This window comes from Palaemon carinicauda, chromosome 14 (assembly GCF_036898095.1).
Source record: "Palaemon carinicauda isolate YSFRI2023 chromosome 14, ASM3689809v2, whole genome shotgun sequence".
NCBI classification, from domain to species: domain Eukaryota; kingdom Metazoa; phylum Arthropoda; class Malacostraca; order Decapoda; family Palaemonidae; genus Palaemon; species Palaemon carinicauda.
Genome location: NC_090738.1, coordinates 11,834,519 through 11,847,733, shown reverse-complemented (window position 1 = coordinate 11,847,733; position 13,215 = coordinate 11,834,519). Strand labels below are relative to the sequence as shown.

Sequence of the window (13,215 nt, the reverse complement as noted above, 5' to 3'; positions counted from 1 at the left end):
CAAGGTACTGGAGAGCCATTCCCTCTTGCAGATGTGCTGCAGGCATAGCCGTCTTTGTAGGTTTCTGCACCCCCTACGAAAGAAGCGTTACTTCTCCTTCAGCACTGTGCTAAGAAGGTTCCAACTCTAGAGCCTTCAACATCATATTCTCTGGATGTCTGCAAAGTCCACCTGTCACCCTTTCCTTGACCTTCTACGTGTGGACGTGGTAATCGCTCGCGTTCGCCCATCCAACGGCCTCCTCCTGACGACGGTTCCTCTCGCCATCCTGGGACCTCGTCGTCTCTTGATCTTTAGCCTTCTGTTTCTCCCCACAGAAACCTTCCGGCTATTGACGATGATCTACACGAGACCAGTGCTCCTTCTACTAGCAGCGCAAAGGGACGAGAGACTGCATCTCCTCATCCTTCATGACACTTGTTGTAAGAATCGTCATTTGCGACAATCGTTAGATCATCACAGGGATCGCAGGTCATTGAGATCTCAGTGTTCTTCTAGAAGGCATTCCTGCTCTAGAGCTTCATGCTCACGAGACTGATGGTCTCAACGCTCTCGCAAGAGTGTTCCTCTTCACGAGGTAAAGACTTGTGATCACAATCTTCACGATCATGAGCAAGGCAGTCTAGATCTAGGACTGGATGTTCACGATAGCGAGGCCAACACTTACGTTCACAAGCTAGGCACTCGAGATGTTTACGTTGCTCACGATCGCAGGCTAGACACTCGCAATCACGAACAGAACATTCACGATCGCGAACCGCATGTTTACGATCAAGATCTAGACGTTCCTCTTTTAGAGGAAGAGGTAAGCGCATGCGGAGTCCATCCGCACGTCGCTCCTCAACTCGTCCCTCTCCTCAATGACCTCGGACCGAATCTGATCTTGTTATGGAACACCCTACAGACAGGTGTCCAGCTAAGTTACCTCTAGTGCCCTTTGCTGCCTGGGGTGCTTTAGAGAAGCGTTCGCCTAGCAATGTTCTCCAACTCGTTCCTCTGTGATGCACTCACCAACGCTTCGGGCTGCCCCTGATCAGAGGTCTTCACTGCCTACTACCTCTGGCGTAGACAATCCTCTGAATCAACTGGAATCCTCACGGCTTCCATCTTCCAGCATGGCTCTTGGTGCTCGGGAAAAGAGCACTTCTGCTTGCGAATCGTGCCCATTGTCACACGAAACTCACGATTTTGCGCTGGCGATTTCCAAGAGTGATTTGCGAGTAGTGGTATCGAAATCGTGAGCTAGTGTGATCCCAACACCTCTGCCTCTGCCTCCAGCTTCTACCACCTCTAGCGGCAGGCCAATACCCTTCCCAGAAGGGTTCAAAGAGCCTCCTAATAAGTATGCCAACGTACCTATTAATCCTGACCATCCTCTTCGCTTGTCGAAAGAGCATCTCCTGTTGCCCCAGAGGCGATCTCCTATGTTGTCCAAGGCTCTTTCCAAGATTCCTCCTAGAGGTTCTCCTCCTCCTGGATTCTCTAGGAAAACCTAGGACATCTCGAAGGGTGCTGAGTTCCCTTTCTGGGTTGGTGCCTTTTTGTCTACCCTGTAGAAGTCCTTGGGTGTGGCTCCTCCACCGCCACAGCCCCTGACTGCTCCAGTCAGGGCTACTCTATGGATTCCCTTAGAGTCTGATTTGAGTTTGTCGCATAGGAGTTCTGATTCTAAAAGATTTTCGTCAGACAAGGCACGACGATCCTCCCCATCTCGATCTAGTGCCCAGGTGGCTCCTGCTGTAGATCCTTCTCTTGAGAACCATCCCTTTATTCCAGTCAAGGACAAGGAGATCTTGATGAAGCAACAAAAGAGGAAGATGAGAGGCGTACTCCACCTCACGTCGATCTCATCCACCCTAGGATGAGCAGGGACTTTTGCTCTTCCAAGGAATCACTGTGTACCCTTTCAACCCTCAAGAAATTGTAGTGGTGCCTCCAGACCAACATCTAGTATCCTTACCTCCAGCAGAGGAAGACCCGTAGCCAAGGCTTCTACAACTGGCGGCCCAAAGCCTTCGCAAGTTCCTCCGACCAACATCTTGGAGGAACACGTTCCTGTGCGAAGGGAATCCAATGACACCAAAACCAAACCCAAGAATGTCAAGTAAAGGGAAGCCCATTTGGTAGAGGCAGACAGGAGGTGCCCTGTGGCAGGTCCCTCTCACAACCCTGCTGATGACCCTGCCCTACCCCAAGCCCTGGATGTGAGCTCGGATGATGAATATCTCCCGAGGGCAGCCAGTCCAAACTTTCACTCGGAATAAGAGAGAAGAGAGCATACCTTCTGTTAGGTCCTCTCTTGCATGAGGGCCATCAGCAAGCTGTCTACTCCTGGTACCATTACCCAGGAAGGGAAAGAGATGGTTCTAGATGAGATCTTCTGAAGTCAAAGGCCCCCTAAGACCAGTGCAAGCATGCCCTGGTCTAAGAGCCTGACAGCCGCCAGAAGGAAAGCTATCTCACAGATAGCTGGAACTTCGAGTTCCTTGAAGGCAGGTTCCTCCTCACAATCTTTATCACTTCCTTTTGTGTTACAAAGGAAGTACTACGAGATCAAGAAGGAACCATATTCCACCATGTCCCTCGACCCTTTGTTGGAGTCTCTGATGAAGGGTCTTTTGATCCAAACCCTCTCCGCTTTGAAAGCCTCCCTTTCAGCTGTAGAGCTCTTCGATTCTTCAACAGATGTCCACTCATAGGCACTCTTCTCAGTAGTTTCTCCTACATCGTAGATAATCCGATACCTCCTGGTTGAAAGGTAAATTGTTGGCAGAAAGGGAACTTGGTCCCATTGTCGTCCTCCTTTGGACTCTTAGAAAATTTTTTGGGGTTAACTTGACGTTAAGTAAGTGCCCGCCAGCTCGGAACTTGGTGTGGGCCCTCGCCCCAGGATGGGGGCAGAAGGGATAACCAACTATTGTGGTTTACTTTAGGAAAGAGCGCACCTCTTCTATCCCACCATAGGCCTAAGTAGCCCAGAACAAGGGCGTTGTAATTACGTCACATCATGTGACTGTTCTTGTGTTTTATTGGTCCCCTCTTCTGACGTAATGGTGACGTCATGCATTACTTGGTGTCTTTACCTGTTTCTTTGCAGCGGCAAATCATCCACACATTTCTGTTGAGTGAGTCACGCGATATTTTTTCATGTTTTCATCGTTTGGCTTCGATGTGTTTTCATGTTTTCATCGTTTGGCTTCAATGTTTTCATGTTTTCATCGTTTGGCTGTGATGTGTTTTCATTGTTTGGGGCCTGTTTATCTTAACTAAAATGCAACATAAGCACTTTTCACAAACCTGGGCTCTCTCTCTCTCTCTCTCTCTCTCTCTCTCTCTCTCTCTCTCTCTCTCTCTCTCTCTCTCTCTCTCTCTCTCTCTCTCTTCTCTCATGAACAAAACTCACAAAATACCTAATCACATACACATATTAACTTATTCAATGTGAAATTTTCTCCTTTACATGACACCACTCGGTCACGTACCTGACACATTAACTCATTCCACTGCTTACCTAGAAATAATTCATCAACAAATCATCATCACCAAAGGAAAATGCATCTCAACACAACAAATTAAAATCATCATCATCAAAAGAAAATGCATCTCAACACAACAAATTAAAATCATCATCATCAAAAGAAAATGCATCTCAACACAACAAATTAAAATCATCATCATCAAAAGAAAATGCATCTCAACACAACAAATTAAAATCATCATCATCAAAAGAAAATGCATCTCAACACAACAAATTAAAATCATCATCAAAAGAAAATGCATCTCAACACAACAAATTAAAATCATCATCATCAAAAGAAAATGCATCTCAACACAACAAATTAAAATCATCATCATCAAAAGAAAATGCATCTCAACACAACAAATCAAAATCATCATCATCAAAAGAAAATGCATCTCAGCACAATAAATCAAAATCATCATCATCAAAAGAAAATGCATCTCAACAGAACAAATCAAAATCATCATCATCAAAAGAAAATGCATCTCAACACAACAAATTAAAATCATCATCATCAAAAGAAAATGCATCTCAACACAACAAATTAAAATCATCATCATCAAAAGAAAATGCATCTCAACACAACAAATCAAAATCATCATCATCAAAAGAAAATGCATCTCAACAGAACAAATCAAAATCATCATCATCTAAAGAAAATGCATCTCAACACAACAAATTAAAATCATCATCATCAAAAGAAAATGCATCTCAACACAACAAATCAAAATCATCATCATCAAAAGAAAATGCATCTCAGCACAATAAATCAAAATCATCATCATCAAAAGAAAATGCATCTCAACAGAACAAATCAAAATCATCATCATCAAAAGAAAATGCATCTCAACACAACAAATTAAAATCATCATCATCAAAAGAAAATGCATCTCAACACAACAAATCAAAATCATCATCATCAAAAGAAAATACATCTCAGCACAATAAATCAAAATCATCATCATCAAAAGAAAATGCATCTCAACAGAACAAATCAAAATCATCATCATCAAAAGAAAATGCATCTCAGCACAATAAATCAAAATCATCATCATCAAAAGAAAATGCATCTCAACAGAACAAATCAAAATCATCATCATCTAAAGAAAATGCATCTCAGCACAAAAAATCAAAATCATCATTATCAAAAGAAAATGCATCTCAGCATAATAAATCAAAATCATCATTGGAAAAAAAGATTCTCATCAATCATTTTTAGAATAATGCACTTGCATATGTTTATCATCAATATATATTTAGGAAAACTTCCTGTTCCCTTCAAAAATTCAACACAAAATTGAAACAGTTTTCTTAATTCTTGATAATGGAATATTTAACTCGTAGTTCACTGGGTACATAAGGCAAAATTGATAATGTCATCTATGATCAACTGTGCAAGTAATTATGAAATGCCTTTACATTTAACTTCTATTCAATTCATATTTTCCATTACCTGTGACCTCAAAATCTCAGTCTTATTGATGTAAACACAAAACTCATTTCTTCAATGCAATGCAATAAATGGCAGAAAATAAATGTTCAAACATACATATTATCAATTCAGTTTAATAAGAATATTTCTGCAATCAAAAAAAATGTCTCGCACATTATCACTCATCAAGGGTATTACTCATTTGTAATCAATATTAACAAACATTTGTTAACATCATTATGGTACATTATTTACTCATCAATGTCATCATGATAAATCATTGTTATTTAATGGCATCAAAAGAAACATTTCTCACCTTATTCACATAAATGCATCAAAAACTCATTCAAATTCTTTTCATAAAATAATGAGTAAAGTCAAAACTCATGTATATCAGTGTCTTAAATTACCAAAAGACCACAATTATTTCATAATAAAGAAACATATTCAATACTTGACAAAAATATGTTTATGAATTTGAATCTTATTTGCACCTTGTCTGCATATTATTTTCATCTCAAGAACTTCAATTCTCAAATATGTTTCCTTCAGAAAGATTAGTCATAAAACTCAAGTGACAGGAAACTAACATTTCAATGTTAAAACTTTTTTTTTAAAAGAAATCATTTGCAGACTATCTCGATCAAAACACCGTATACATCCTTTCTTTCAAGGATTCATCTACTACACAGGCATAAAAATTAATTCGTGTGTTTCCACACTCACTCTTTTTAACTTTAAAATGAAAGTTTGCAATGAATATAACTCTACATATGTACTTAACTGTTCATTATTTCCTATGTAAATATTATAGAAATAGAATACCCTTTGAGACATTCAACTTCTCCTAAGTTCATTATTGGTGCACATTTTACATCTTTTAATTACTTAAATCTTTTCTTTCTTCAGTTTGTTAGTTATATTCAGTTTTTTTTTTAACACATAGCTCATCTTTTATGTCATAGACTGCTTTGATTTTTACCCTTTCTTCATAAGTGTTCAAGTTAACTTAACATCAAAACATAATAAAATTCATTGTATACATGCATGTTTATCATTGTTACATGTGTTACACAAAAATATTAATCAATGCATTGCCTATAAAATGCAATAATAACTCTTTTGCCCTAATGGCATCATTATTTAATCAAACTTGCAAACAAAATCAATACACTTGTAAATTATGAATCACCTATGGGTTTATATTTCAACTGTCTTCATTACCCATAACTTTATCAAATAATTTCATCTTAGTTTGTAATTCAATACTCTATGTAGTCCCTTAATTAATTGTTTGGAGACATTTATTATTTGGACCTTCCTTGATGATTACGGAATACACATTCAAATTCTTGGATAACATACTTATCATAATAAAAGTTTTTCATTCATTTGTTACCCTCAATATTTGTATGAGTGGCCAGATATTTTTATTTCATTTCACAAGGAGTTTAGTAGTCTGTCTTAAATCTACCTAACAAAAAAAAATCTGATGTTTCCCATATATCGAGTTATTTCAAAGTAAATTTTTTCTCTTCAAATAATTGTTATTAGTCTTCTATGTTGGTCTATATATAGTGCGCAGGACACCCTCAACCTCTGCAAGAGGTCGTGGACAGGTCTCCCAGCTTTTACCGTCAAATTTTTTCTTGTGAAAAAGGCGTCTGGAGGCTGGAGACCAGTCATCGACATCTCTCCCCTGAACAAGCTTGTTCAACAGACTCCAATCAGGATGGAGATGCCAGACACGGTCATCCAGGCAGTTCGACCAAGGGACTTCATGTGCACACTGGATCTCATATTTCCAGATCTCAATCCATCCATCTTCCCGGAAGTATCTCAGATTTATACATGAGGACAGGATATATCAGTTCAAGGTTCTCTGTTTCAGTCTTGTGACAACCCCTCAGGTCTTTACCAGGGTGTTTGCCCTAGTGTCATCTTGGGCTCACAAGAACGGCATTTGTCTCCTCAGGTATCTTGACAATTGGCTGGTTCTAGCAGATTCGGAGATAACCCTTCTTTATCACCAAGACATGCTTCTAGTGTTTTGTCAGGATCTGGAGATCTTAATAAATCTTGAGAAGTCATCACTGATTCCTTCTCAGAGACTGGTATACCTCAGTATGATCATAGAAACAGTCTAACAGAAAGTCTTCCCATCAGGCGAAAGAGTACACAGGGTTAGAGAAGTGGTCTCACCCTTTCTCAGATGGAAAGATCTACCAGCTCATCAATGGTTGCGTCTTCTAGGTCACCTAACCTCTCCAAACGGCCTCCTCAGGATCAGATCCCTGGAGTGGCAGCTTAAGACTGTGTGGAACCAACACTCAGATCTGTCGGACACATGAGTTCCAATCACTTAGGAACAGATAACGAATATACTTGGGTGTATGGCAGACGAGAATCTTTGCAGTGGTCAATTTCTTCTCATCCCTCATCCGGACGTGATGCTGTATACAGATGCATCAAAAGAAGGGTTGGGGCCCCACTTGCTGTATCACACTATTTCCAGCCTTTGGTCAGAGTCCGAAAGGTACCTCCATGTAAACCTCTTAGAGATGAGAGCAGCACACCTAGCTCTTCATCGGTTCCATCAGTTGCTGGCAGGCCACTCCGTGGTGTTGATGAGCGACATCTCCACAGTAGTGGCTTACATAAACAAACAAGGCGGTACCTTTTCGCAGCCTTTATGCCTTCTTGCAGTAGAGATTCTCAGATGGTCAGAAGAACATTGTGTCCCTATCGGCTCGCTTCATTCCAGGCAAAAGGAATGTGCTCGCGGACAATCTGAGCAGAGTGACTCGGGTAGTGGGCTCCGAATGGTCTTTGAATCCTCTGATAGCCAACAAAAGCCTGATTTTGTGGGGTTCCCCAACAGTAGACCTGTTTGTGACATCTCTGAACAGCAAGCTTCCGCTGTACTGTTCTCCAGTCCTGGACCCTCAGGCTCTATGCATTCCAACAACTGTGGGACAACATCAACATGTATGCCTTTCCCCCGTTCTGTCTGATGAGAAGGCTGCTCAACAAGACCAGAGCGTCCAAAAATCTAATGTTGTCCCTTGTTGCTCTGCTATGGCATCACGCAAAGTGGTTCCCGGACCTACTGCAACTGCTAGTAGATCTACTTAGAGAAATCCCTCCATGACCAGATCTACTCAAACAAACACACGCGAACATCTTTCACAAGACTGTCAAGTCTCTTCGACTTCACGCCTGGAGACTATCCAGCGTCTCTTCTCTCAGAGAGGCTTTTCACAACAAGTTGTCGCGAAAATGTCCAGATACTTGCGAAAGTCCTCAGCCTCGGTATACCAGGCTAAGTGGATGGTCTTTTGTGGTTAGTGTCGTGAAAGGAATATCTCTCCACTGGATGCCTCTGTTCCTGTATTAGGGCAGTTCCTTGTACACCTTCAGGAGGAAAAACTCCTTTCAGTCTCGGCAGTGAAAGGCTATCGCTCAGCCTTGAGCCTCGCCTTTGAGCTGAGATGAGTAGATATTCCCTCTTCGTTGGAGCTTTCTTTACTCATACGGAGTTATGAGATTACTTTCCGTCAGTCAGAGATCAGGCATCCTTTTTGGAATGTGGTTGTGTTTTGAGATCCCTTAAAGGACCTCCTTAAGAACCATTATTCCATGCAACTGATCGAAATCTCACCTTGAAGACTGTGTTCCTGCGCACTTTAGCTTCAGCAAAGAGAGTCGGTGAACTTCATGGCCTCTCATATAGCATCGCTTATTCAAGGGGATGGGAGGAAGTGACACTCAGCTTTGTCTCTGAGTTTATTGCAAAGACTCAAAATCCGGGGGTACTGGACCATAGATTTGGGCCCTTTCAGATTATGAGTCTACGTTCTGTAATCAATGCAGCAACACGGCCCCGACTAACATTCTTTTTGTTAGTTATGGTAGGGTTGAGAGGAGGATCACTAAAAATGCCATTTCATCTTTGATACGTCAAGTCATTGAAAGAGCACTTTTTCCTTATCCTCCTCTGGCTCAAAGACCTAGAGCCCATGATGTCAGGGGCATCAGTACATCCCTGGCATTCAAGCACAACTCTTCCGTGTTACAGGTATTACAAGTTGGCGTCTAGAAACGTCAAACTACGTTCACAGCTCACCATCTAGAAGTCGTGACCTACAGGAGCCTCGATACGTTTACTATCGGTCCTGTGGTGGCTGCTCAATAAGTGGTTTAAGATTACATCGGGCACCTTGTTGGACAAGTAGCAGATGGTTGAGGACATGTGTTACCCTGGTTAAGTCTGGGATCAATGAGATTATGTCTGGCATTTTCCTTTCTCCACATTCCCCTTCCTTAGGGTACCTCTGCAGGTAAGAATCACTTCCCTTGTGTAGCCTAGTATACAGTAGTCATAAATTGAATAGACTCTACTGTCCATGTCCTCATTGCTTCCCACAAGGTAGACAATGGAAAACGTCTTTGTTTGTATCCTATTTATAAACTTGAAATGTACTTCCATAGACTTAGTATGATATTTCTCACGACAATTGAATTGCTCAGGCTGCTATCATACTTACTTTGTATTTCTAGCGAGGTGGCAAGGTTTTCCCTATTGTACTAGGTAAACCCAGGTCAATGTCCATGCCAGAAATAAGACTTCCACCCTCCTAAGAGAGCCATCATTATAAATAACATAAGGTTTGTTAGTATGGAAACAAATGATAAATTCAGAGATAATTTCATTTTTCCCTAACTAATCCAAACATGTAGTTATTTATATAAATTGGCCCGCCATCACCTGTCCCCCAGTACAGAAGTCCTGTCTGCAATCCAAAAGTGACATACCTCTTAGATGTCAGGATGCCAGAAAACCTTAAATCATTCAATCAATCATAGCTGTGAGAGTATATATAAGCAGCTAGGTACCCCCAGCTACCCCCTGCCTACCACTCAGTGGTTAAGCAAGGTTGCCACCTTGCACTTTAGTCTAATGGCTACCTTTCAGCTTTGCCGAGAGATAATTCACATCAATAACTACAGGTTGTATTAGTTAGGGAAAAATACAAATTATTTCCCAATTGTCATTTCTATAGTTTATAAGTGTTCTGTTTTTTTCTTAAATTGTTTTATTGATAATTTTTAGGCTAAAACTTTTATTAAATTTTTTGTAGGCATAACAGGTAACAAAGTTGCTGTTAAATTTCAGGGAATGGAGTATCAGATTTTACCCGAGCATGGCTTATGTGCACGAGCTTTATATGATTATCAAGCAGGTGAGTTTAAAGATCATTTGAGACAAGAAAAAGTTAGATGTGAGTTTTGTCTTTATTTATAACAAATGTAGGAGCAGTCTAAACATCATTAGGTTTCAAGAGTAAAATTTTTTTTTTGTCGAAGTATTTGATGAGCTGAAAGTATGGGAGTGTATTGTACAGTATTTGGATCAGTAGATCAATTGGACAAATGGATTATTTCTGTTTATGATTGGTGTCAGCTTTATATGAAACCTTATTTGTTCTTTCTGTTTATCCATGAAGCTATGATGTTTCTAAAGAAGAACAATTTAGTACTACAATAGTTTCATAAGTCGTAACCTAGACTGGCCATAAGTCAGTCCCCTCTATTTGGTTGGCTGTTTAAATCAGACACTAGAGTTCTCACCAATTATGAGTTTATGTGATGTTCAGTAGTTGTCAGATGACTAAAGTGTGATCAAAGACAAATTATGGCTCTTAAAGGTAGAAGTGAATACATTTTGATATCAGAATTAAAGTAATTAGTGGAAAGTAAATGAAATATCATGGAAATTAGAAAATACAAAAAGATTTGAAGAAGTAATATATGCAAGTAAATCCCCAAGGTACGAACATTCAACATATGTACTTTCAGAAATAGGAACCTTTTATGTTTCAATAAAGAAAAAAAGATTTTAATTTTTTTCAAAAGTATTTGTTATACATAAATAGATGTAATAGTTCATGATACATATGTAGACTAGCTCACTAGTGTTGGAAAAACCAGCAGACTGAAAACAATGCAGATTAGGCACTTGAAGGTTATAAGCTGGATATATAAGTTGTTGTTGGACATAAGAAGTTTTTTTATATATGAGTTCTTACATGCATACCTGTACAGTACATACCTTTGTTCTTTAAAATGAGTATGCTTTCTGCAAAGGTGGATACTTCTGAGCTCCCAATTTGTGTTTTGCTGCGGGGTAGTGCAGGTCTATTTCCAGATTCCTCATATCTCTCTCTCTCTCTCTCTCTCTCTCTCTCTCTCTCTCTCTCTCTCTCTCTCTCTCTCTCTCTCTCTCTCTCTCTCTCTCTCTCTCTCTCTCTCTCTCCTCTTCTCTCTCTCTCTCTCTCTCTCTCTCTTCTCTCTCTCTCTCTCTCTCTCTCATCTCCTCTCTTCCTCTCTCTCTCTCTCTCTCTCCTCCTCTCTCTCTCTCCTCTCTCTCTCTCCTCTCTCTCTCTCTCTCTCTCCTCACTCTCTCTCTCTCCTCTCTCTCTCTCTCTCTCTTTTTTTTTTTTTTTTTAGGATGAATATGTTGGAAGAGTGTCATGTGCGAGAGCTCTTTAGAAGTAAAGAATCATTAGCAGTTGTTTTCCAATAACTGTAGCTGAGTGACAGTTTTCTGGATAAATCTGCATTTATCAACATTTTGTTCCGATTTGCTGTTTATTCCCTCGCTAGTAACAACAACATAATCCAAATAGGCTTGGCTATCCTTAAACGTTAATTTGCTCCATCGAAGCAACCAAGTGTGAAGGGGAAGGGTGCTACCTTTCTCACCAACAAGGCACTAAGGATATAACACCTAGTTCTGCTGTCACTTCATAGAGTTCCAGTGGTCTCGTCCCCGTGAAAATGTCGTTATCAGCCTGTACGTCCCAGTAGAAAGCGAACTTCAAGTTCTTCCTTCTCAACTTCATGAGAATCTTCGCTGCTATTTCTAGAGGAGAACAAGTTATAGATATCATCGAGGATGTCCAGGAAAATCAATTTATAGGGGTCACATAAACATTACTCCTAGCATTTCTCTCTCCATGGGAGAGACAGTGCTATAACAGGAACCACCCTTCTCTAGTAAGTGCCAAAGTTGCCCTAAAGTGGGAAGGAACATGGGAGAACTCAACACTTGGATAGTGTCTGTGTACCCGGTATTGGTGCTCATACACCTTTTAACTGTGCTCAGTTTCATACCGGGAGAAATAAGTGCTAAGCATTGTCCCATAGCTGGAAGAAACATGGGAACATGCTACACTCATAGAGCTGTGCAAAAGCCCTGCTGGTTGGGATGAAGTGCTCTTCTTTCACCTACCTGAACTATCTCTAGTTTAGGAGAGAGAAAGGAAAGTGGCACATACTGAGAATTTCTCTGAAATGGGGAGGGAATATTGATGCATGCCATTTCTACATCTGTTCTGTCTCATACTGATAACAGGTCCTTACACCAAGCACTGCTAGTTTTCCTAAAGATGATGATGTATAGACAACCAATTAATGTAGCTGTGTCTCTGACGATGCGAAGATTGCAAGTAACCTTGCAGTACTACCCTCGATTGAGATAAAGGGTACTGCCCTCTTACCCATCCTTTATTCCGTATTTCTCGAGAGACAATGAGATCACTGCAAGGGACACATCAGCCTAGCAGGAGGATCATAGTAAACGTACGCTCCTTCAAACAAGTAGCATGAGGATGTAAGTAGGCCTTAACACTGCCACCAAGACAGCAAAGGTTCCACGAGTCTCCGTGCTCCCAATCTCCACGCGCCGGGTCTCTACGTTTAAAGCAAGGTCTCTACACACGTGATCTCAGAACATACTGACTTCCACACTTACGTAGCACAAGGTCTCCACTCTTACAGACTTGGACCGCACTGCACCTGAGATCTATGCACTCGGTCTCCACGATCGACAAACAAGAGCGTGATGTCATTGACATTGGCAGAATATCTGTATACTGTATTTCTGACACACACACACACACACACACAAGCACACACCCCGTGCTCGTGGTCCAAAATTGACGAACATGATCATGTTGATGCAGAAAGACCATTTTATTATAGAACTTTTCCTCACCGGTGTCCTACTGACCAACCCTCTATGTAACTAGGATCCATGAGCTCATCTGTTTCAATGCCATCGGTGTCCATGCCATCCGCTTCCATGTGATAGGACACCAGGCGCTCGGACTCCTCTCACTGACACTTCAGGTAATTTTAATGTTCGAGTCACTGATCACCTGTAATCTGCGTCTTATTGTTCTAAAGGTAACTGGTGAAT

The 13,215-nt window shown here is 40.8% G+C and overlaps 1 protein-coding gene across 1 annotated transcript in view; it reads left to right on the top strand.

The window, feature by feature from the left end:
- LOC137652681 (drebrin-like protein) overlaps positions 1-13,215 on the top strand; it is a 97,265-nt gene that overhangs the window by 75,836 nt on the left and 8,214 nt on the right. The window contains exon 5 of the mRNA XM_068386085.1: positions 10,129-10,195. Within this exon, the coding sequence (XP_068242186.1) occupies positions 10,129-10,195 (67 nt within the window). The remainder of the gene's footprint in view (positions 1-10,128; positions 10,196-13,215) is intronic.